This window comes from Onychomys torridus, chromosome 1 (assembly GCF_903995425.1).
Source record: "Onychomys torridus chromosome 1, mOncTor1.1, whole genome shotgun sequence".
Taxonomy (NCBI): Eukaryota; Metazoa; Chordata; class Mammalia; order Rodentia; family Cricetidae; genus Onychomys; species Onychomys torridus.
This window is the reverse complement of record NC_050443.1, coordinates 28915952-28940597: the sequence shown is the minus strand read 5'-3', so window position 1 is coordinate 28940597 and position 24646 is coordinate 28915952. Positions and strand designations below refer to the sequence as shown.

Here is a 24646-nt window from a genome sequence, read left to right as displayed (position 1 = left end):
AAGGTGTCAGATCTTGGAGTTACAGACAGTTGTGAGCTGCCATGTAGGTGCTGGGATTGAACCCAGGTCCTCTGGAAAAGCAGTCAGTGCTCTCAACTACTGAGCCTTCTTTCTTTCTTTCTGTCTGTCTTTCTTTCTTTTTTTTTAGCCACATACAATGAAATTCACCAATCTCAAACTGAGCTCAGTGGGTGCACCCTTGTGTGTTTCATGCCCAGTATAACAAGTGATTTTTTTTTTTCAACACAAGGTCTCACTATGAGGGTGTCCTCAAAGACAAGATCCTCCTGCCTCAGACTCCTAGGATTACACCACATCCAGCAATCAGATTTTTATTGCACATACTCTAATGCATCTCTAAGTCAGAGTAAATAGAAGAAACAGGGAAACAGGTGGGCAGCACCCACTTTTCTAACTGAAGCTGCACCCCTTTGGTTGTGTTCAATGTGTTGAAGGGCTCAGTTCCAAGGAGAAGAGAAAGGCTGTCCCCTGGATGGCACATGTATCAGAGAGCAGGCAGATGTGTTTACAGTGATGACAGGTTCTCAATGGTACAGGCAGGAGGTAACCTAGACCAAGGGGAGGGCGGCAGTGGAAAGGAGTTGGATTCTGATAGATTCTAAAGGGAACACAAAGTTGGGACCCGTCAGGTGACTGTGTGTGGGAAGGGGGAGTCGGGCTTTAGTGCTGAGCAGGGAGAACACAGCTGCAGAAAATGAAGAAGGAGAACACACTTTAGGGGTGGAATTTGAGAACCTGTGGATGGAGATGGTGTCTGGAGAGGGAGGGATGGTAGCATGAATAGGACATGTACCGCTGTCTAACACTGACCCTTCTATTTTAAAAATCTTTTCAAAAAAGATTTATTTATTCTGTACTGTGTTCTGCCTATGTGTCCCTGCAGGCCAGAAGAGGGCACCAGATCTCATTACAGATGGTTGGGAGCCACCATGTGGTTGCTGGGAATTGAACTCAGGACCTCTAGAAGAGCAGTCAGTGCTCTTAAGCTCTGAGCCATCCCTCAAGTCCCACTATTGATGTTTCTTAACACAGATGACAGTGACTTTTTCTCCACGTGACACATAAAAATCTACTTCTGAGTTACATGAGTCGCCCCCCCCCTCATATTACCTAGAACCATGGGCTTACACACACACACACACACACACACACACACACACACACACAAAACCAGAAAGAAAATGTTTTGTTGGTCAGGGGAGGCAGAGAAGGGGTTACATTTCCTTATTAGCACAATCAGCCTTTCTACAACAATCCATTTCTTAGAGATTAACAGTAAACTGGAAAAATGTTAATTGGAGATAATTTTATTTGTGTGTGTGTGTGTGTGTGTGTGTGTGTGTGTGTGTGCCCCACAGCTCGTGTATGGAGGTCAAAGGACTTTGAATACGGGTTCTTGCCTTCCACCTTGTTTGAGACCCCATCGCCATGGGCCAGCTGGCCGCTCAGCTACCTTTATGTGGGCCTTCACACTTGCAAGTACTTTATCTCCACAGCCCAGGAAAAACAGAATTTTCACAATTCAAAGTCTCCTGACATCAAAGAAGGCTCCTTCCCTCCTCAACCGCATTCTTGGGGACCTGGTAGGTGAGCTGGCTGGAGGAGAGGAAGATCCTGGGTCTTCAGTGTGGTTCAAGAGGAGGGATAATTGGGTATCCACTTTCCTGGAAAAAGAGGCAGGAAGGTAGAGGCTGGGCGTGTACTCCAGGTAAGGATCGGGGGCTGTGGGTGGGGTTCTGGAAAGGGGCTTGGGAGAGGCAGGCATCCAACAGGGCTGTCACAGGACCCTGGTGGAGAGGGTCACCTTTTCTGCTGCCGGAGCTCTTCCCTCTGGGCTCTTAGCACCTGCAACACTGGGTCTTCCTGAAACTCGCTGCCATCGGAATCTGAAGAGTAAAAGGTTAAGCTCCAGGAGGTGGACACAGGGTCTGGGACCACCGTCAAGATACCCAAGGGTGCAGGAATCCTCCTCACCTTCGGCAGCCTGCAGAAGTCGGGCGGCCTGGGATAACAAGTCCTCGGAGGGAGTGTGGCCTGAGGCAGGCTGGGCGGTGGCCCAAGCATCACCAGCTCCCAGCTTGGAAGCAGACCTCTTGAATTCAGGTGATTGGACCTCTGACAGTGTGGATGCCTTTGGGGTTATAGCCGGCTGTGGATCCCTAGCTTCAGCTGAGAGGGTGACTTTACTTTTCCGAAGCACCGACCCGCCCGTAGAGGACGTGGCCGTGGCTTTGCGGGACTCTGTCTGGGACTCAAGCAGAGACTTGGATGGAGGGGGCGGACCCTTGGTTTGAGTGGGTGTGCCCTTAACTTTCCGGGATTCTGCCTCACATGGAGGCGGGCTCTCAAGATGAGGGGCCTCGTCTTCCAAGCTGTCAGGGAACAGCCGAGCTGTCACTACCTGGCCCAGGGCGCCCCTGAGCTGCGAACTGGGACTCTCAAAAGCTGCGGTGTCTGGACCAGTTGTCTCCCGGCGCGATGAAGAGCTGGCCCTCCGAGGTCTGGAACTCAGCTTCTTGGGCTGGGCAGAACTACCCATCTCAAGAGTAGTTGGCTCCTGAAGGGTGTCGGCTAGTGGGAGGGTGGAAGCTGGGGAAGTAGGGGTGGAGGCCCAGGGAGGTGGAGTGGAGGCTGGGGGCACTGGGATGGAGACCTGGGGAGTAGGGGTAGGAGCTGGGGCAGCTGGAGTGGTGGCAGGGGGTGCTGGGAAGGAGGCCACGGGAGCGACAGTGGAGGCAAGCAGTGTGGCAGGAACCATTCCCAGGGATACCCAGGGATTGGCTTGGGGGGCCCAGAGGAAACCCTGAGGGCTGGGGGCCCAGACGTGTGGAGAGGGCACTGGAAGAGGAGGCCTCTCCACATAGAAGGCCTGTGGAGGAGGGGGCTGGGCCACACTGCCCCATGGTGGAGCACAGTTAGGCTGGGTCCCCAGGGAGCCAAGGTTCACTGCAGGGACAGGAGGAGTCTGTAGACAGAAAGAGGTATCTGAGACAGGAAGGAAGGGGTGGAAAGTCCTCTGTCACCTTCAGGTATCCCTTATCACTGTTAGGCTCTCTCCTCCAACTCACCTGAGGGGCGCGGGCTGGGGTAGGCAACACCCAGGTCCCATCACCCTCAGCTCCTCGAGCCTGTTCAAGCTTCCGCCGCTGCCGCCACTGGTATAAAATGTCGTTCTCGGGCTGAAGGGTTGCCTGGGAGGAGGCTGGGCGGGGAGCAGGGATGCAGGCCTGGGATGGCACTGGGGCTGCTGTGGGGAAGTGGAGAGGAAGGGCTGAGGGAGCAGAGGGTGACATCTGAAGGCCAGACACCACCCAACTCCTCTGTGAAGTAAGCAGCAGGGCAGGGCAGAGTAAGATGATTGGGATTCTTCTCTTACAGTTTTGCTTTGTGGCCTGGCCTGGCTTCAAATTGGCAATCCTCCTGCCTCAGCCTGGGTTTATAGGCAAGTAAGTCTCCAAACTCAGTTTGTGATTCTATCTGTATTTTTCCTTATTTGTTTTTATTTCTTCTGTGAGTCCTTTGAACTTGGTCACTTCCCTCCTGGCTGCTCCAAGGGCTCGGGGCAACTGTAGGACCCCATTATCATCCCGGAAGTCAATGTACTCTCCATGCTCAGAGGTCTCCTGACAGACAGATGCCTCACCAGGCCTCCATGGCCTGAGGGACTGACCCTCGCCAACATCTCCCACCCTTACCACACTGCTCTATCTCTGGCTCTTGGCCTTGTCTCACTGCATCCCAGTCTGCCTCCCCAGTGCTAAGACTAAAAAATCTGTTTCCCTACAGCCTTCGAGACAGTCTCACATAGCCAATGCTTGCCTCACTCAGTATATAGCTGAGGTCGACCTTGAACTACTACTGATCTTCCTGCTGGGGCAACAACATGCCCCAGCATCCCCAGCTTCATCTCTGAAGTTTTTTACCTTCAACAGTCCTCATGCTATAGCTAAGCTGCATTGATGTATGCAGTTTAGATGTGGGTTTGGAACAACACACCAGACCTGAGCACATTAAGACTTAGCCAAGCCATGTGGAATTGCCAAATATTCAACTATTTTTTTGCCTATAAAAAAGTCCCATTTGGTTCACTGTGATTTTTTTTGGGGGGGGGGGGGAGTTGAGACAGGGTTTCTCTGTATAACAGCTCTGGCTGTCTGGATCTCACTCTGTAGCCCAGGCTGGCCTTGAACTTATGGAGATCCACCTGCCACTGCCTCCCAAGTGCTGGTTCATTAACAATACACAACAGCATGATGGGCAGAGTGCCGCACTCCGTAGCCCCAGGCTGCAGGAGACGGAAGCAGGAGTGCCCAGAATTCAAGGCCAGTATGAAACAAGGAGCTCCAAGGCAGCTGAGGCAGCAGAGCAAGACTCTGGCTCACAGAAATGAAACTAAAACCAATCAAGTAGGAATATTTCCTCCAGTCTGTGCTACGCCTTCTGATCCTGGAGCTTACTGTCATAACAGCAGGGAGTATGACGGGCCTGCCACACCCTGACAGCTACTGCTGACAGGCCTGTGTGAAGGGCTCCCATGCATTCAAGGACTCATGTCATCCTCATAATACTCGTGAGGGGGGTGGGGTCCGACTATTATTCCTGGATCCCAGTTAAACAAGGCCAGGGAGGCCAAAGCCACACAGCCAGTAAGTGGACACGATGGGAGTCGAACCTGGCTACCATCAATCCTCACCTCCCGACACAGATTCTTTGGGACTCGAACTCTTGTTGGAATCCGGATTGAAGGTCACAGAAGAGGGAGAGAGGCCATCGGAGCTGACAGGGAAGGAGGAACTGCTGGCATCACCAGGACTGAGGGAGGAGGAGGAGGAGGACAGGGAGGCCTTGCTGCGGGGAGAAGGCCCAGTGAGGAGAGCAGTGGTCCAGGCACAAGTGGTGAGGGAGACTAGGGGAGAAGCATCACCTGCGTTTCAGCAGCCTGGCCGCTCTGCTTTGTAGGCTCAGTGTCTCCAAGTCCAGCAAAGATGAGTTCCATGTCTTCAGGTTCTGCACAGTGAGAGGGGCCAAGCTGGTCCCGATGCCAAAGGCTGCTGGGAAAGCAGCTCTCTACAGAAGCCCCAGGGACCTATGTTCCACCTGCTACTTTCTCGTGGCATGGATGCTTACAATTTGCTTCTCTATGTCAGGAAGAGAGGATCACTTCCTTCTTTTGCTTTTGGGGTTTCTGAGACATGATCTTACTTTGTAACCCAGGCAGGCCTTGAACTCTTGATCCTACTACCTCAGCCATGCCAGTATTGATGGCTTAGTGGAGAAAGTGCTTTCTGTACAGGTCGTGGACCTGAGTTTGATCCCTAGAACCTTCACAGAAATGGAAGAAGAGAATCAACTCCTGAGAGTAGTCCTACACACACACACACACACACACACACACAGAGAGAGAGAGAGAGACAGAGAGACAGAGAGACAGAGAGAGACAGAGAGAGAGACAGAGAGAGAGAGAGAGAGAGAGAGAGAGAGAGAGAGAGAGACTCATACACAGACATACAGAAACACACTACATTTAAAATTTAAAAAGGGAACAGGCCAGGCGTTGGTGGCACACACCTTTAATTCCAGCACTCAGGAGGCAGAGGCAGGCGGATCTCTGTGAGTTTGAGACCAGCCTGGTCTACAGAGTGAGTTCCAGGACAGGAACCAAAACTACACAGAGAACCCTGTCACAAAAAAACAAAATAAATAAACTAAAAAAAAAAAAAATGTAAAAAGGAAAGATTGAACCTATTTCCCTGGTCAGACCTGCCTAATCAAAACATCCTATCAAACAGTTCAGTGATGAACTCAAAGTTGAGTGAATAAAAGACAGAGATGTGGGGCTGGAGAGATAGCTCAGTCATTAAGATAACTGATTGCTTTTCCAGAGGATCAACTCCCACCACACACCTCCACCACACACTCCTGCCATGCTAGACTGAACTCCTGAAACTGAGCCAGCACCTATCCTTGGCCTCTGTCAAGTGTTTTTGTCACAGCAACATGAACATAATGAATATGCATGCACATCTACTTTTAGAGTTCAAAATTGCATTTAACTAGCAAATCCTTTTGTTAAACTTTATTTTATTATTTTTTTGAGATAGGATATCATATAGCCCAGGGCAACCTCAAACTCCTCATACAGCTAAGGGTGACCTTGAACTTTTGACCCTCCTGCCTTCATCTCCTAGGTGCTGGGAGCCCAGCTGTGTGCCATCAGGCCTGCTTCTATGTGGTGCTGGACTTTCTACCTGCTAGGCAAGCACTTTCCCAAATGAGCCACATCTCCAGGCCCACACACCCTTTTTTCTTTATGATTCCTTAGGTTGGTCATTGTCTCTAATTCTGTCCCAGGCACACCAGAGAGGGGGAGAGACGGTAACAGGGTCACCTGCTTTACTTTCTGAAGAGGAGCTGAAGCCAGAGATGCACTGCACATCCCTTCGGGAGATGGACCTGTCATAGCGGATCTTCCTTCAGGTCCACTGGCTCCTGCTGGGAAAGCTCAGCTGAATCACAGGGATCAGGCAGAGTGCTGCTGGGTACTGAGCAGGAAAGGTTTTAGTACCTGCTGCAAGGTAACTGCTCAAGTCTGATGACTTGGGCTTTAGCCACCAAAAGTCATCTGGGGTCGGGCCTGCAGGCTGGCGTTCCTCTCGGCTTGTGGGCTGAGCTTGGCGGAACCTGTTTATGTACCTGTGAGCATCGGGATGAGAAGCAGAGGGAGTAAGGGAGCCACATAGTAATAATAGTAATTTTCACAACAGCAGTAGCCACATTGCTCTTTCTTCTGTTTATCAAGCACCGTGGAAAGTTGTGCTCAGTGGCCCAGATGAAAAATAACTCCTTTGCCAGCAGTGGTGGCACTGGCCTTTAATCCCAACACTAGGGGATGAGAGTGGGGTAGGGAGAGGCAGTCAGATCTCTGAGTTCGAGGCCAGCCTGGTCTACAGAGTGAGTTCAGGATAGCCAGGACTACACAGAGAAACCCTGTCTCGAAAAACCAAAACTAAATAAATAATTGCTTTCTTCAAATCTACCAAAAGCAAGTACTTGTCCTTAAATATCCACTTCTCTTTCTCATATAGTAATGTAAGTTTAAGTTTTTTTACATTTTATTTCTGTACACACACACACACAGACAGGCATGGGTGCACACTTGAGCAGGCATGCTACAGTGTACATGTGGAAGTGGGTCCCAGGGATCAACCTCAGGCTGTCAGGCTTGGTGGCAAGCACCTTTATCCACTGAGTCAGATAACCAGCCCAATTTTAATTTTCTGGGTTTTTTTGTTTGTTTGTTTGTTTGTTTGTTTGTTTTTGTTTTTTGAGACAGGGTTTCTCAAAAAACCTGTCCTGGCTGTCCTGGAACTTGCTCTGTAGACCAGGCTGGCCAAAAATGCAGAGATCCACCTGCCTTTGCCTCTCGAGTGTTGGGATTAAAGGTGTGCGCCACCACTGTCCAGCTGATGTGTGCTTTTTCACACTTGATGTGTATAGGGGTAGCACACACATCACAGAAGACAACTCTGTATAGCCAGTTGCAGGCTTTTGTAGCAAATGCTTTTACCCACTGAACCATCCTGTTGGCCCCTTGTTTTCTGTGTGTTTCTTTCTTTGCTTTTACACGAGTTATCATTTAGGCTGGTTTTGAACTCACTATATAGGTAGCTGAGAGTGACCTTGAACTTCTGATCCTTCTGCCTCTACCTTCGAAATGCTGAGACTATAGGCACACATCACTCTGCCTGATTTAATGTGGCTTTTAGGGATCAAACCAAGGGCACTGTGCATGCTAGACAGGCACTCTAACATCGCCAGCCAGGATAAGGGAGTATGATTCTGGAAAAGTAATGCCAGGAGAACCATTTCTGGGCTATGAAGGAGAGGACAACAGTAAGACAGACAGAACCCACGTTCCTAACACCTTAAATAGGGCTGCAATGTCAGCCCTGGTTGCTTCTGTCTGGACCACTAAATGAAGGAAAAATAAATGTTACCATGGTTAAGCCATAATTAATCTATGACCATTTTGATGGAATCTAAACCTCCTTCATCTTTCAGATCCAAGTACTCACTCTATGATGGGTGCTCTTATAGATCATTACACAGAGGGACTGCAGATTCAAGACAGGCTCAGTGCATGATTAATATTCCCAACTCAAGAAGTTAATACCAAAGCAATACAGACAAGAAGTTAACAGAGGCAGGATTTAAACACAGGCAGTGTAGCTCCAGACCCCTCAGTACTACACATGAAGTGCCTGGTCCTAAAGAGTACTGCAGAAACAGCTCTGCCTCTAATAGTTATTATGGGATGCCTTCTTCCTCCCTTTAACACCTTATCTCCCTTTCCTCTCAGGGATTCTGGTACTTACTTGGCTACCACTGAGTCCCCGCTGTCAATCACAGTGAGTGGTGGAGAGGTACTTGGTTCCTCAGTGCTGAGTGGGGAAGGGGTCCCGGAACTGGATGGCCAGGATGCCTCAGACAGCTCAGGGGAAGCAGCTGCTGTGGCCTTGGGAGCTTGTGGCCTTTGAGACCTGAGTGGACCCGAGATTTAAATTGGGAGAAAACACAAGAAGAAAAAGTCAGATGAGAGGTGACCCCTGTGGGCAATGAACATCCATACAGGCAGTCCAAAAGAGAAGCCATCCCACACTGTTACCAGTGGAAGGGAAGGGGTCTATGGTCGGGGATGCAGGCGGTAGAGAGCTGGAAATGGGATGGCCACCAGCAGTGGGGTAGGGAATTTCTCTTACTCTCTCATCCCCATTCTCATCACATGACTTTCTTCCTTCTAGTGGTCACTTCCTGCTATAATCGGAAGGCACAGAACTTTACCTAAAGCGTGTCCTCACCTTGGGACTCCAGTTTTGGCTTCTTGATGGCCAATAGGATTGTCTACCCTGGGGAACATTTCCAAAAGGTGTCTTGGACAGTGAAACTGACAGGCTACGAAAGAAGCAGAGCATGTTAGAGGACAGAAGCTGACAATTCCCATGGATTGCTGAGAGAGATGGACTACAGTTCCCATGAATCATCACTTTGTAGTCAAGGCAATGCGAGTAGAGGCATGATTCCCATGACCTCTTGAAAGAGACTGAGGAGAACCTAGAAACTGGTAATTGGTGATTCTCAACTCTGGATCAGGCCTAGGGGGAGCTTTTATTATTTATTTATTTTTGAGGCAGGGTCTCACTCTGTAGCCATGGTTAGCTTTGCACTGGAAATGATCCTCCTGCCTCAACCTCTTGAGTGCTAGAATTACAGATGCTTTACGAGAGGACTTTCACAATCACAGACTCATGCCAGATATATGATGTCCGTCTGTAACCCAGCAATCAAGTGGCAGGGGGATCCAAAGTTCCAGTCCAGAGGCAGGGGAGCTGCTCAGTGAGTAAAGAACATGTGGACCTGAGTTCAAATCCACAGAACCTCCAGGCGGTGGGGCGCACGCCTTTAGTCCCCGCACTCAGGAGGCAGAGGCAGGCGGATCTCTGTGAGTTCGAGGCCAGCCTGGTCTACAGAGGGAGTTCCAGGAAAGGCACAAAGCTACATAGAGAAACCCTGTCTCAAGAGAAAAAAAAAAAAAAATCACAGAACCCATGTAAAGCCAGATGTACTAGCACAAGTCTTCAATCTACAGAGTACTCCTACACTGAGGTGGGAGGTGGACACCGCAGAGTCCCCAAAAGCTTGCGGGCCAGCTAGCCTGTAGTCCTCAGAGGTGAACATCAAAGAGACCCTATCTCAACAGGTGAAAGACGGAGTTGGCACCTGCCTAGCAATCACAATGCCCTGAGTTTGGTCCTCAGCAGGGGAGTGGAGGGGATGGGGTTGGGGGTGATGAGGGGAACAGGAGGATGACAGGCAAGGTGAGAGATGAGGATACCCGAGGTTGTCTGATTTCCACATGGTGTACCCACACTCACGCACAGAAACAGATGCACTCCCACACAAGGCTACATAGAGAGATCTTGTCTCAAAAAAAGAATAACATGTTACACTGGGCACGCACGCATGCACGCACGCACGCACGCACGCACGCACGCCTTTAATCCCAGCATTTGGGAGGCAGAGGCAGGAGGATCTTTGTGAGTTTGAGGCTAGCCTGGTCTACAGAGTGAGTTCCAGGAAAGGCTCCAAAGCTACACAGAGAAACCCTGTGCCAAAAAAAACGAAAATGGGGGTTGGGGATTTAGTGGTAGAGTGCTTGCCTAGCAAGCCAAGGCCCTGGGTTCGATCCTCAGCTCCACAAAAAAACAAAACAAAACAAAACAACAAAACAAAACAAAACAAAACCCTAACAAACAAAAAGAATAACATGTTATAGCTTTATGGTTCCCACTGCAGGCTAACAGAATCAGAGTGTCAGCAAACAGACTAGACACTGCATCTTCTCCACACCATCCAGGAAATTTTAAAAAAGATTTATTTATTTTTGTGCGTTATGCCTACATGTATGTGTGCACTACGTGTGTCAGTGCCCTCGAAGGCCAGAAGAGAGTGTCAAATCCCCTGGAATCAGCACATTACAGAGGGGTGAGAGCAGCCATGTGGGTGCTGAGAATTAAACCTGGGACCTCTCGAAGACCAGCCTCTGCTCCCAAACTCTGAGGCCTTTCTCCATCCCCATCCAGGTAAAATATAGTCTGTTGTGTTGTATTGTTTTGTGTTTTTTAACTGACACATGTTAATTGTACACGTTTATGAAGTACAGTATGATATTTCAATGCATATATACAATGTGTTATGGTCAAATCAAGGTAATTAATTTCCATCTCTTTTCCATTAGGCCCATTTCATGGAGCTCCAAATAAGACCACGACTAAAAAACAAGTAATTCATTAGCAAGGCGTGGTGGCTCACACCTTTAACCCCAGCACTCAGGAGGCAGAGACAGGAGGATCTCTGGGTTCAAGGCCAGCCTGGTCTACAGAGTGAGTTCCAAGGCAGCCAGGGCTACACAGAGAATCCTTGTCTCGAAAAACAAACAAATAAAAAAAAGTAATTTAAAAAGACACAAATGGAAAAAGAAGAACGAAAACAACAAAAGAGAAATAGAGAAAAATAAAACAACAACAAAGAACCGGACTAAACCGTACACAATACGTTTCCGGTTAAACCTGTTAAGGGGAGGGGTATGTGGAGGCACGACACCCAATGAGGGAATGGGTACATGGACTACAGTCCCCATGATTCACCAGGTCCCTTCTAAGGGAGAAAGTTCAAAGACAACACACAAGGATGTCTGGGGAAATTTAGAAACCAACAGACTCAATTCTCAAGTTTCTTTTGGACTCCCTTAGGGCCACCCAGAGAGAACAAAAGACATGAGATCCCAGGGATGGGGAAGTTTACGGCTAGCGCGCCCAAACCTGCGTGGCATCTTGGGAGTTGTAGTCCCAGTACGGTTGGGCGGGAGACCCCGGGCTCTAGCAAACCCATGCTGCCTTCCCCGGGCTTTCTGTGATCTGTGAGAGAGAGAGAGACCAACTTCACCTGCAGTCCGTCCGTCCTGCATTTACCTCACCGTTAGTGCCAGCTGGACTCCTGCGCCGGACAGCCCGACGCCTAACCTCCTCGCTAAGTAACGCTGTCAGCTCCGCCCTCTTTTGGGGGGGGGGACCTCCAAGGCGACCAATGATAAACTAGAAAATAAAAGTAACGGGAAAAGGGGCGTTCTCTCGTGACTGGCTGCAAAGCTGCTGAGAGCGCGTGTTTGATTGGAGACGGGGGAGCGTGCAGCAGTAATTGGCAAGACTGTGAACCAATAGAAAGGATCAGAGGCTGGGCTGCAGCTTGAAAGAGAGCTAAGCGTGTTGGCTTTTACAGGCCCCTTTTTCTAACCGCCAGAACTGCTGCAGGGAAGCCTGGCTCCAGCCGACCTACTGTCGCAGGGCTAACCGGGGCGTCTCTGCCATCCTTCTACCTGTTGGGCCGGCAAACCTGTCCTGATGGTCACCTTAACCACTGTCCTCTTGCTGCTGAGCAGCTGGTCTCACTCGGTGCCAGGCCCGGGCTCCTGGCCCAAGCAGTGGGATCAAAACGAGCTATTTCTGGCCCCGGCGCGCAGCCCCTGGGGGCCAGCCCGGCGTGTTCCTGCTCACGCCCCTGGCCACTGAGCACCCGAGGCTGAGTCAGAGGCACAGAATTAGGCCGACCTACCCTGGGGTAGGGTCTGTTCTGTGTCCTCCTGACAGCCTGGCGTGGCTGCAGCATTCTCCAGGAATCTGTTAATAAGCCTGGTGCGTCATCCTCAGACCTGCCAGCCGGGCAGATGGTTACGGACTGAGAACTCTTGGGTGGACTTCTTGGGGCCCGGGTTCCCAACTGCCATAGTGGTTCGCCACACCTCTAAGGGTCTGCCTCCTAAGTCTTAGCTGCCCTTCTAGAAATGGAGAAGTCTGAATGACAGTTCCCTGGTGTCCTTTTCCAGGCATCCAGCAGGCGTTTAATAACTAGCCAAGTCATTATTGAAGTTTCTAAATAAGGCATGCTAAAGGCCGAGTCTGGCCTCAATCCCAGTGTCCCGGGAGGCCCGCCGCGGGGGCCGCCCTGGGCACAGTATAAATCCGAGTGCGTGTGCTGGAGCCCCGCGGAGCCCGGTGGCCGGCCGCGGAGAGCAGAATGGAGATCCCCGTGCCTGTGCAGCCCTCTTGGCTGCGCCGCGCTTCAGCTCCCTTACCGGGTTTTTCCGCTCCGGGACGCCTCTTTGACCAGCGTTTCGGCGAGGGCCTGCTTGAGGCCGAGCTGGCTTCACTGTGCCCTGCCGCCATCGCCCCCTACTATCTGCGCGCCCCCAGTGTGGCACTGCCCACAGCACAGGTGCCAGGCCTGGGGAGAGAGACAACTACTAACAAGACTAGCGGTCTGGTTCGCCCTGGGGTCGGGGTGCGGGAATGTCTGTTGATTTTGAGTTTAGGGGAGAATGCCACCCTTTAGTGGGCCATTGGGAGTCCTCCGAATGTGGTGCTCGGAGGCCGGGTTACTGTTACCCTGAGGGGTGAAGGTGCCAGGACTAGATCACTATCTCAGGAGTCTTGATGGCTGAAAGAGGCAGGTGACCCGGGAATCTGGGGGAAAGGACAATGAGTCCTGTAGGGTTGGAATGCCCTGAAGGTTGTGTATGGTGATGCTGTTTCCCCAGAAGGGTCCGGTGATTTGATGAAGGCGGTCTTGAGCACTTTAAAGCAGGGGAAGGATATCCATAAATGCAGAGGGTACAGGAGGTCCCATGCCCTGAGAACTCTGGAGATGGGAAAGTGACATCTTGTTTGCTAGTGTGGTGGGGAATAAGAGGTCTCGTAGCGGAGACATGGCGTCTGTGGGGATACAGGTCAGGTACCTAACTTGGTCACCTTATGAATGTGGAGCCCAGAAGAGGCAGACTGAGTGTCTACAAGGGGAGGAAGGAGGCCAGTTATTTACGTGAGGTTGAGGTTCTGGTGACTCAAGAAGGGGCTGTCTATCCGAGTCCTCTGTAGCATCATGGAACCTACATGGGGTAGGGGGTGCTGAGTCCCAGAAGCCGAACCCCCACCTGATGAAAGTCCCACACCCACGCCCGATGTGTGCAGGTGCCCACGGACCCTGGGTATTTTTCTGTGCTGCTGGATGTGAAGCATTTCTCACCAGAGGAAATCTCTGTCAAGGTGGTCGGCGACCATGTGGAGGTCCACGCACGGCATGAGGAGCGCCCGGTAGGCCAGCAGGCCAGATGGGGCAGCAGGGTTGGGCAGGAGGGTAGGACACTCAAGCCCCCTTTTCCTCCCCAGGATGAACATGGATTCATTGCTCGAGAGTTCCACCGCCGCTACCGCCTGCCTCCGGGCGTGGACCCTGCTGCCGTGACCTCGGCACTGTCCCCTGAGGGTGTCCTGTCCATCCAGGCCACACCAGCAGCGGCCCAGGCCCCACTCCCGTCACCTGCTGCCAAGTAGGGGTCTGGGCATGACAGGACCAGACCTGGGAAGCCTCTGTAGGCTCCCTTTTAAAAGCCGATCTGACTCCGCTGCCCAGCCAGATGTCCTAATGGCTGTCAAGACAGTCCCTCCCATCCAAACCTAGTGTCCTCCCCTAGGACCTTACCACCCCAAACCCTACCTGGGCCTTGGTAACCTAGACACCTCCCTAACCTCCTGCCCATCAGCTTTCAGGCCCCATCCATAGTACCTCTCTAGAGACAACACAAACACTATCTCACCCTCGGCCTAGACTCCCACCTAACTGACCCCACTTGGGGCTTACATCACCACTCAGGCCTCCTACTGCACTTTGAAGTTGTAGAACGCCCACACCATGACCCAGAGTACAATAAAGACAGCACGTCCCCTATTCCAGGCCTGTCACCTCATTCCCCACAATGACCCATGGGCTAGCCAGTCTGACTGACTGCGTGGGCCTCCTCATCAGAACATTCAAGCCTGGTCCACCTGTCCTACAACCTAACCCTCCTCTGCCCCAGGCCATTTTAAACTTGAAACTCCAGGAGCCTAAGTTCCTGAATCCTACTGTTCTGACCTCCCAATCCTTGGACCCCTAAACTCAAATTGTACATAAACCTCAACTTCCCCAGATGTGAAAGGCCGATGAACCAGAACCTCTGAGTTCCTTTGTCCTGACTCCCCATCTGCAGCCCAATGTCCTAGGCCACCACCTCCACTCACCCTGTAAGACCAGTCACACCTTCCTTCATCCCGTCACCTCATTCCCTTCCTACATTCAGTCGCCAATAAATGTGCTAGAGATTGTCAATTGCCTCATGTCTGGGCCAGGAAGGATGGGCTGGCCCGTGTGGGTTGGGGGCAGGTTTATTGGGGTGGGGAAACTGGGAACATCACTGTCGATCATACATCTCCCGCAGGATCTTCATACTTTCTGAGTAACGAAGCTGGTTCCGATGAGATGCCTCCTTCCATCTAGGGAGGTAAAGGAGGATTTAGCTGCAGAGGACATGGAAGCAGGGAGCAAGGGACAGGGCCTGCTCACCTCTGGCGGATGCGTTTCCAGCGTTGCATGTTACGATAGATGAGTGTGGAAGGAGAAGGTTCAGGCTCGGAGGGCTGCATGGACAGAGAGACCCAGCTAGGTGGCCAGGCCCTAACCCTCAACATAGGCCCTGAAGCTCCAGGCCAGCCTTGGATACCTACTTCATTGTCAGGGGTCCCCTGGGTCTCGGGCTGAAGTGGGGATGGAATTCGGGATCTGCAGGCATCTCCAAGTGGTCCAGGGGCTGTGGGTGGAGGCAGCTTGTACACATCACGACTTTTGCTGTTGATGACCTCTGAACCCTAGGGAGACGAAGCCCCATTATGAGGCCTAAGAGTCAGAGCAGAGGGTTGAAAGTACGTGTCATCCCTCCTACCTTTCCCAGTGACACAGACATGAGGGGTCTGCCCAGAGACCTGTACTTGGAAGAGTCACAGCAGAGGAACACATACTTTTACCAGCTAGAGGATGGTCTTCCTGTTCTAGGGACCAGGTCTTCTTGTCAGCCTGAGAACCCTGGTCTACCCTAACCAAGCCCAGGGAATTCCATCTATACCTATCAGCCCAAAGTGGGGGTCAAGATGCCTGCCTTAAGGAGTTGTCCAGGGGTACCATATCTACTCTTATCTTGACAGGGTCAAGTCATATGTCTGTCCCAGGTATCCCTGTCTACGCTCTTAGGCCAGATGACACCCAAACCCCCATTACCCTCCACCCGGCTCACAGGGTCCACATTTGCTCACCAAGGCCCCATCTGGTAGCCACATTTGTTTGCACTAAAGATCCCTGTGTAGCCTTTTACTTCTTGGAATCCCTGTTCCCTAGGAAGCCATATCTATCTGGCCTAAGGACCTCTGTCCATGTTCCTCACCTAATGGTACAGAGCTGTGTCCTACCTGACTCTGTACATTTAGGGGCCGAGATTATACCTATCTACCACTAATAGATGGGGAGTTCTTGAGCCTATCCACCCACTGCTCTCTCTGGCCTCTGGGTCAGGACCCAACACTCATCCCACCTCCTCATCCTCAGGCAGAGGGGGCAGTGGTGAGCTGGGTGACCGCTCACGCTCTCGCACTGAGGGACTGTTGCGCATCCAGGCACGGCAGATGGGGTACAATGGTGTGTTCTCACTGAACTGGGCCAAATCCACACTCCGGTCAAACAGCTTGATCACATATGTGTCTGGGGTGGTGAGGTGGGACATAAATGAGCACCCTTATTTAGTCCCTGGCTCCATGCCCACCCTCTCAGGCCCCTGCCTACTCACTGGATCTCTGAGGACCCCCCTCAGCCAGCCCATCGTCCATCTCCCTCCTCTTCTTCCTCCGCTGGTGGGGGAAGCGGGCAGATGGCCTGTGTGGTGAAGGTGAGTGTCAGGCCTAGAGCAGGGGACTGGGGACCTTAGAGAAGGCTGGGGGCCACAGCTACCTTACCTTTTGCCAGTGGCAGTGATGGAGCAATCCCTGCAGGGAGAGACAGGGTATCAGCAAGCTGAGCCTTTAAAAAACACCTGCTCAACACCCCCACCAAGGCAGAGCGATGTAGTTCAGTAATAGAGCATTTGCATAGATAGGAAAAAGCCCTGGGCTTCAAGCCTAGCACCGGAAACAAACAAAAATGGACATCCTGGGGTTTACTGGAGCCCCTCGGGCCTGTATCCCACAAACAAGGTGTTAACCACTTACGCCACCGGTATCCCTGTCCATATAAGATGGTTAGGACTCAGAGGAGGGAAAAGTTACCCAACCCAAACTCTCAAGTCTAAATCCCATCAAAACCCCTTACTTGTTGTGTGGGTCCGAGGGCGTCTTCCCAGCATCTTCATCCAGACGTTCCCTGGGAGCAAAACAGCACTGCTGGCTTGGGGTGCCAAGGGCCCAGAGTGTGACGACATTGAGCAGCCCCCCCCCAGGAACAACTTCTCCCTGGGCCAGCCTCTAGGCTCCCATCCAGATCCCCATCACAATCAGAAAGTCCAAACACAGTTCTCACCCTTGTGATCTCACAGGCTGGACCAGACCCTACCTGTCCATGTGACTCTTCTCCAGGAGACACTGAAGAACGGCATCCAGCTGGTTCCGGGCTTTTGCCATCTCCATCTCTGAGGGCCCAAGGTACAGAGCAGGAGTCAGGCCTATGTGCACATCCCACATCCTCTGTGGCAATCCTATGGTCTGGTCTAGGTCCCCTGAAAGCAGCTTTAGTGCCACTCCGTGGAGAGACAGGATGAAGACAGAACTGGGCAACTGAGCCTTAGGCAGGGGTCAAGAGTGAGGCTGCTCCCACTGCTCCATACTGTTAGATTCTCTCCCAACACACCACCAAACTAAGAGTCTATGATCTGGATACCTTCCGTGGACAGTCCTTAGGGCCCTTCCCCTGGGTCCTCTACTAGGTCTCTCTCTAAATCTACCCTGCTTCCTGAATTCACACCATGAAGAGTGACCCACCAATCCATAGGCTCCTGGACTCAACATGGATACTCCTTCCCCATCCTGGTCTCAGCCCACCTGTCTTCCTGAGTGTCTGCCCATGTCTTCCCCCTCCCCACATTGCCCTCTCCTCCCACTCAGCTCCCAGCCTCAGCCCCTCTCCTCTTCCGAGCCACTTTCCACGATGTAGACAAAAGAACCTTCCTAAAAGGAAGCCAAGCCTGGATAGACATAGTGGCATGTGTCTGCTATCCCAGCACTCTAGATGCTAAGGCAGGAAGATAAAGAGTTCAGGACAGCCTCAGCTACATGAGACCCTGACTCAAACAATATGCAAAACAAAGAAAAATAATAAAAACAGACAAGCAACCCCAGCATAGAACTCTTCAGATTCCACAATACTGACCCCGGAAAACAGGGTCTGTCCTCGCCCTGCCCTCCAAGCTTCCCCTTGTTCTGTCTGTGAGGCCCCTCCACTTTTTTAGATATAGCATCTCTCACTAGGTAGCCCTGGGATGGCTTGAAATCTGCTAACTAGACCCAAACTGGCCCTGAATTCAGAGATCTGTCTGCTTCTGCCTTCCACATACTGGGATTAAAGGCATTTGCCAACACAAACAGCCCCCCCCCTCCATTATTCCACTCAAGTTTTGTTGTTATTGGAATTTTTTTTTTTTTTGCATTTTGTGGTACACCTTTACCAACTCACTCCTTGGTTCAAAAACCTCCCTGGACCACCCATTTCCCTCAGAGGAAAAGTCAGAAATCCCTTCCTGGACCCACAGATCTGTCCTCCTCCCCACCACCTCTTTGCCTCTCTCTCTTCACTGCCCCAGCCACCCTCACCTCCCTGCTGCTCCCTTGGTGGCTCCCACCTTACGTATTTTCCCATCGTGTGGGTCTCATGATGCCCAGGAAGACCATGAAATCCTGGGATCATTATTGTCTAGTTTGGTTAGCTGTTACTACAGGGCTTCCCCACCAGGGTCTGGGTTTACTTATTTTTCAGGTCTGTGGATGGAACCTGGAGCCTAGTGCATGCTGAGCAAACAATCTGCCACAGAATTGCACCTATATCCCTATCTTGTTTTAGTAACACTTATCCCATTTAACACCCCACATCATTATTTACTACGGACTACCTTTCCTTTCTGCACTCCCTCCTCACTGCCCTTTACCATGCCATTCCAGGGGTCCTGTTAGTTTCTCATCCGTCACACTACCCACACCCTAAGGTTACTGAATACAGCAATTGAGAATTGAGAATTGATTCCCTATATTTCAGGGTCACACCACATTTGCTGATTCATGACCACTGCCAGAAATAGGAAAACTGAAGTAGAACAAGAAAGGACCCTTCTTAAAGTTAGGGGTTCAGGACCCCGGCCGGGGCTTTTACTAGCATAAGGGGCCGGAACCACCACCATTCAATCTCAAAGCTACTTAGAACAGCCCAGGATGGCTTGAAGGTGGCCATGCTCCGTGCGTCTGTCAGATGTGCTGCAGAGAGATGTCACACAGTTCACTTTTTCGCGATAACCCATGTCTTTCAGGTGTCCTGGATCCCCAGTCCTCACCTGATTTCTCCACTTTTACCTTTACCGGGAACATGGTTTGGGTCCAGGTCTAATTCGCTGGATCAGAAAAACTTAGAGGAGGCAAGATTCACAAGCCAAGGCGGGAAGTGGGCAGGAAAAGGTCAAAGGTAAACCTGGGTACCACTGGTCCTGGGGCCTGAGCACCTTCCAGTCGCGATTGCCTTGGCCGCCACTTCCCTTTTTTCCCTTCTGTAGGCGGGCCCCTTCGGCAGCCGCTATTTCCCATTAGTTAATGAAAACGTCAATTCCATTCGCTGGCCAATTGACAACCTGCACCATTGGCTCCCCAGCCTTAAGTTCCACCTTCCGGAGGCCCTGTTTCCGGAAACAAACCAACGACAACCCAGGCAACTGGGGAGGGCGGGGGTCGTATAATTCAAACTTCCAAGGCGCAGCAAAGCAATAACACCGCCTGTACCGCGCGGAGCACTGTGGGAAACAAAAAGGCTTCTCGGGACTTGTAGTGTTATATTTTAGTATCGTCAATATACCCATTTATAATTTGAACTAACTACCGTAGCCGGTTGTCACCGAGATCCCTAACAGGAAGACCAATCTGGTGTTGGACTGGCTCCTTTCTGGAGAGCTCGCTAGGTATCAATTACCTGCTGCTGTCTTTTTTGAGCAAAATCTCTTTCATCTGAATATTACGAGTGCTGGGTATTCATCCAGACAAGTGTGGACACTGCAGTGAATGAAACAGGCAATGCTTTAGCCTTGCCCTGATGGGCTTTTCTTGTGGAGACTAGAAGATGGTCAATAAAGAGGCCGAAAATTCTAAGTGAAATGTATAAGAACAAAAATATGCCCTAAAATAGTCACAGGGAATATGAAGGTATTATGAAGGGAATATGAAGGACTGAGATTTTATTATATCATTATTTATTGATTGATTGCCTCACTCTGGCTCAGTCTAGCCTGAAACTATATAGGTAATCCAAGCTGGCTTTGAACAATACCACACTCTGCTGGGTGGTTTTTTTGTTTGCTTGTTGTTTACTTATTTACTTGGGAGGGGTGGGAGTGGGAAGGGGCGCGCGTATGTGCCATGGCACACCTGTAGAGGTCAGAGGACCATTTACGAGATTTGGGGATCAAACTCAGGCCAGGATTGGCAGCAAGTGTGCCCACACAGAGTCATCTCACCAGACCCTCTGCTGGAATTGTGTTTTATTGTTTTGGGACAGATTATCAGTATGCAGACCTGGCTGGCCTGGAATTCACAGCAATCCACATGCCTCTGCTTCTAAGAGCTGGGATTACAGATATGAGCCACCAAAATCATGAAATTTTAAACAGGAAGATCAAGGGGCCAGAGAGATGGCTCACTGGTGAAGCTCAGTGGTCAAGGGGACCCAGGTTTGATTCCCACATGGTGACTCACAACCATCTGCAACAGCACTTCCAAAGGATAAGATGCCTTCTGGCCTCCACAGGCACCTGCATTAAAGTGCGCGCGTGCGCACACACACGCGCGCGCACACACACACACACACACACACTCATGCACACTTAAAAAGAAATAAAGAATAAAAATAGAGTCAGGGTTGGGGATTTAGCTCAGTGGTAGAGTGCTTGACTAGCAGCTCCATAAATAAATAAATAAATGAATGAATGAATGAATAAACAAATAAAAATAGGAGAGTCAAGGAAGCTTTTCTAAGAAAGCTCTTAGATATTTCTCTTGCTGTAGACACCTGCAGAGTCCAGGCTCAGACGAATTCTTCCTTGGCAGGCAATACTGAATCACAACACTAAGTACCTTGTTTGGTTTGTCATGCTGGGAATTGAACCTAGCTTCTTTGTCATGCTAAATAAGTGCACTACCAGTACACTACACCAGTGAACTACACTCCCAGTTAAGAAAGTTGGGGAGGGGTGTTGTTTCTGTCCCCCACCCCAACCCCAGCGTTTCTCTGTGTATCAGTCCTGGCTAGATCTTGCTTTGGAGACCAGGCTGGCCTTGAACTCACAGAGATCCATCCGCATGCCTCTGCCTCCCGAGTGCTGGGATTACAGGCATGCGCCACTGCCACCCGGCTGAGACAGCCGTTATTTTTAAATTCACAACTGCCAGCACAGGATAGCAGACCCTAGAAGTAGGAGCATCATTCTTTCCTCCTTCCTCGGTAAGAAGGGCTCCTAAACAGGAGCCCTCTTATTTCAGAAGGGTCTGAGTGGTAGTCAATGAAATAAACATTTACACAATGTGTGAAGAAGCATTGAGCCTCACACATAACACATTCAGTCAGGGCTTTTCAATGCTGGCAATCATTTTATGCTTCTACCTCCAAAAGATCCCAGGAAGTCAGTATTTAAAGTTAGGGCCATTTATTGGGGCAGTTGGGAAATGGGGGACAGACAGTCTTCAGGGTTTCAGAAAAAAACTTAAAGCAGAGAAGCCCATCCTGGGAGAAAGACCAGATCACCAACCAGCTTGTGAAGTTGTTAGGGGGTGCCCAGGGGAATAGTGAAGGAGAGGTAGTCCCCAAGGGCACCCCAGCGGGGCCGGTAGATCTGGAAGACGGTGATCCAGGTGGTGAGAATAATTACCCAGAAGAGGAAGCCCACAGCTGAGCGCCAAACATCTATAATGAAGAACAAGAGTGAGAAGGATGGGCCTCCCCCAGGCCGGCCCTTTCATCTCTGCCACAGACCTCCCTGGTGTCCTAGAACTCACAGCCTTTGATTTGGCTCTGCTCTGTGTAGGCTGGGGCAAGGAAGGCCTCTCTGAAGAACCAGAAAATATTGACCAACCAAAGAAAAGGCAGGAATGCAAACCCACCTAGAGAAAAAAAAAACAAAAAACAAAAAACCCACACTTGGTCAAACAGCAATACAAACCCTCCCTAACCCCCGCCTTAGAAGGCCCATTTGGAAGATCCGCTCCCACGTTCAACTGGAGACCTTCCGCTGTTAGGGGTTCCGGGGTGTCCAGGAATTCCTTCTCCGGACCCAGGCGTCCACTCGTTCTCTCTGGGGACTCAGAAACTGAGGCCTCAGCTTGCTTCTTCCGAGGTCTCTCTTCTCGCGCACCACAGTCTGCGTTCCCCCTTAGAGCTACGAACCCAGGTCCCTAAGTCCTCTAGCCTCGGGGTGCTCTAGTCCAGACCGGCCTTACCCAGATAGTACTTCCGGCACAGGTTCAACTTCTCCTCATTGGACACCCGCTCCAAGTTCATAGCTGCGCTGGAGCCGGTGGTCCTCAGGGTCTGCAGACCAAGACCCAAAAGACAGGCGCAAGCTCGCGAACAACCACGCCCTATTACGACGAATCAAGCTAGATAAAGGAGGGTCTGCTGCGGGGTGCCTCCGCGGCCTCCGACGGGCGCAGGAGTTCCCTCTCTACTCACAGCTCACCGGTGGAGTGTGCCCTCCGGCCCGGGATTCCTTTGCTGTTTTTTAACTACGGTCGTTTGCGGGAGACGCCGAAGGTTTCTGTGGAGTTGGTAGTCTTGTTTTTTTGTTTTTTAAATTTCCCTTGGAGGCTACGTTGTACGCATGCGCTGCTAGGAAACTTGCGCACGATCAGTCGCGGAAGGCAAGCTGGCCTCCAATACGCGTGCGCAGTCACGCCACGGGCAGGGACAAACTACACTTCCCAACGCTCCTGAGCGGCGGAAGTGACGTAAGGAGCAGGAGCGTTGGAGTGTTCGGGTAAAAATGGCTGAATATTTAGCTTCGATATTCGGGACTGAGAAGGACAAGTGAGAAGGGTGAAGGGAGTGGCCTCTCAGGGAGCCGGGGCACCTGGGTCCCCATGGGCTGGGCGGACAGGGCAGTGTTCGTGGGATGCCCGGCCTGCCCGGCCCCCGGTTTACCTCTGTCTTTGCACCTCTTCCAGGGTTAACTGCTCTTTTTACTTTAAGATTGGGGCCTGCCGGCACGGGGACCGGTGCTCCCGACTTCACAACAAACCGACTTTCAGCCAGGTGAGACCCAGATCCTTGCCTCCCCGCGCTTCATCTGCTGCCCATCATCCCGGGGTCCCGCCTCTTCCGGATTCCTAAAGCCAATCCTATCCCCCTTGCTTTCTGACCTGGCCCTCTGAGTAGACCCTTCTTCCAGGGACTGGGCCACGCCTCCCTGTGCACAGACCACGCCCCCGGCCGTCCAGGTAGTTTCTTAGGAGCAAGCATCTCTGACAAAACTCCAGTAGTTCACATCTCACAACCCAGTCTCACACCCACTCTGCATGCAGCCCTGCCTACTAAGCTCAGGCCTCTTTTAAATTTTGTTCAGACCATAGTGCTGCTCAACCTGTACCGGAATCCACAGAACACAGCCCAAACCGCAGATGGATCACACTGTGAGTAAGCAAGCAGACAGTTCAGGGGCTGGGCAGACAGCCCCTAGCAGTCTACGCCCTCAGTTCACCCTCTGTCCTGCCTCCAGGTCATGTGAGCGATGTGGAGGTGCAAGAACACTATGATAACTTCTTTGAGGTGAGAGTTGCCAGGATATCTGGGTGTCTTGTGTGCCAGGTCTTGGCTGAGTCTCTCCCATCTTCTGCAGGAGGTATTCACAGAACTGCAGGAGAAGTACGGAGAGATTGAAGAAATGAATGTGTGTGACAACCTTGGAGACCACCTCGTGGGCAATGTCTATGTTAAGGTACCTGTTGCCCCCAGCTTAGAGCCCAGAAGTGGAAATATTTCAGTGCCTGATGGCCACCACCGAAACCTCCCAACCCGAGGACTGTCACTAAGCTGACTAGTCCCCTGAAGATCTTGAGTTCCACAGTCCATGGTCACCCACTTTCCCCTCAGTTCCGCCGGGAGGAGGATGCAGAGCGGGCTGTGGCTGAACTCAATAACCGCTGGTTCAATGGGCAGGCTGTGCACGCTGAGCTGTCTCCTGTCACTGACTTCCGAGAGTCCTGCTGCCGGCAGTATGAAATGGGGTATGGTAGTGAAGAGTGGGCTGGTATCAGAGTTGCAGATGCTCGAGTGTTTGGTACGAGGTTTGCCAGTGATGATGGCCTCTTCTGTCTGTCCTTAGGGAATGTACCCGAGGTGGCTTCTGCAACTTTATGCACCTACGACCCATATCCCGGAACCTGCGCCGGCAGCTGTATGGGCGAGGACCCAGGCATAGGTACCTCAGGTCCAGCTTGCCAAATTCTCCTGAGCCGTGCCTGAAGAGTAGTACCTTAGCTTAGTCTCAGTGCCTAAAACTGTGTGAACCCCAAACCCAAGACTAGCCTGAGTACCAGTCCTGAAATGACATTAACAACCATCCTATCCCTGAGAGACATGCCTGGAAAACTCTTTACACCACTCTTAACTATTGCTACTCATCTCTGTCCACTCCTCTTCCCACTTCCCAGGTCACCTCCTAGATCCCATACAGGCCACCGTCCCCGAGAAAGAAACCGACGTCGTTCCCCAGACCACCGGCATGGTCGCTTCTGAGACTGTGGTGCTCTTCACCTCTTCCTGTGCAGGATCCCTTCTTCACTTCCCAGCTCCATCATCCCCAGGCTTCAGAGCTTCATGATACAATCTGTCAATCTGTTCAACAGAGTAACTCCCTCCTCCCATCCCTTCTCTAATAAAGCTTAGGAAGTTTGTCTAACAGAAGTCTGTGGTTTCCTTCTAC

The 24646-nt window shown here is 51.3% G+C and overlaps 5 protein-coding genes across 10 annotated transcripts; 2 read left to right on the top strand and 3 right to left on the bottom strand.

The window, feature by feature from the left end:
- Positions 1-1397: 1397 nt before the first annotated feature.
- On the bottom strand, positions 1398-11664 carry Proser3 (proline and serine rich 3). Of its 5 annotated transcripts, none has more exons than XM_036172059.1 (11): positions 11524-11664; positions 8880-8973; positions 8397-8561; positions 6587-6714; positions 6410-6513; positions 4946-5028; positions 4715-4869; positions 3090-3268; positions 1996-2986; positions 1826-1907; positions 1398-1685 (listed from the first exon to the last, which is right to left on the bottom strand). In XM_036172059.1, the coding sequence occupies exons 1-11, from the start codon at positions 11543-11545 to the stop codon at positions 1544-1546; spliced, it is 2145 nt and encodes a 714-aa protein (XP_036027952.1). In that variant the 5' UTR covers positions 11546-11664; the 3' UTR covers positions 1398-1543. The 5 variants fall into 5 exon arrangements, with proteins under 5 accessions (XP_036027952.1, XP_036028708.1, XP_036027193.1 ...); XM_036172815.1 differs by having other exon boundaries at positions 11550-11664; XM_036171300.1 differs by lacking the exon at positions 11524-11664 and adding an exon at positions 11400-11508.
- Positions 11665-11836: 172 nt separating this feature from the next.
- On the top strand, positions 11837-14778 carry Hspb6 (heat shock protein family B (small) member 6). Its single transcript, XM_036185899.1, has 3 exons — positions 11837-12849; positions 13602-13724; positions 13800-14778. Exons 1-3 carry the CDS (start codon positions 12652-12654, stop codon positions 13962-13964), a joined length of 486 nt encoding a protein of 161 aa, XP_036041792.1. The 5' UTR covers positions 11837-12651; the 3' UTR covers positions 13965-14778.
- Positions 14772-19777, bottom strand: Lin37 (lin-37 DREAM MuvB core complex component). The gene is made up of 9 exons (XM_036184699.1): positions 19025-19777; positions 17041-17116; positions 16801-16851; positions 16449-16478; positions 16283-16368; positions 16031-16197; positions 15174-15314; positions 15013-15086; positions 14772-14942 (listed from the first exon to the last, which is right to left on the bottom strand). Exons 1-9 carry the CDS (start codon positions 19056-19058, stop codon positions 14861-14863), a joined length of 741 nt encoding a protein of 246 aa, XP_036040592.1. The 5' UTR covers positions 19059-19777; the 3' UTR covers positions 14772-14860.
- A 1579-nt stretch (positions 19778-21356) lies between these two features.
- On the bottom strand, positions 21357-22595 carry Psenen (presenilin enhancer, gamma-secretase subunit). Of its 2 annotated transcripts, none has more exons than XM_036187001.1 (4): positions 22399-22595; positions 22167-22257; positions 21726-21830; positions 21357-21633 (listed from the first exon to the last, which is right to left on the bottom strand). In XM_036187001.1, the coding sequence occupies exons 2-4, from the start codon at positions 22225-22227 to the stop codon at positions 21494-21496; spliced, it is 306 nt and encodes a 101-aa protein (XP_036042894.1). In that variant the 5' UTR covers positions 22228-22257; positions 22399-22595; the 3' UTR covers positions 21357-21493. The 2 variants fall into 2 exon arrangements, with proteins under 2 accessions (XP_036042894.1, XP_036042979.1); XM_036187086.1 differs by having other exon boundaries at positions 22406-22595.
- A 51-nt stretch (positions 22596-22646) lies between these two features.
- Positions 22647-24622, top strand: U2af1l4 (U2 small nuclear RNA auxiliary factor 1 like 4). The gene is made up of 8 exons (XM_036185536.1): positions 22647-22752; positions 22890-22977; positions 23288-23354; positions 23441-23490; positions 23561-23659; positions 23815-23948; positions 24047-24142; positions 24375-24622. Exons 1-8 carry the CDS (start codon positions 22709-22711, stop codon positions 24457-24459), a joined length of 663 nt encoding a protein of 220 aa, XP_036041429.1. The 5' UTR covers positions 22647-22708; the 3' UTR covers positions 24460-24622.
- The last annotated feature ends 24 nt before the right edge of the window (positions 24623-24646 follow it).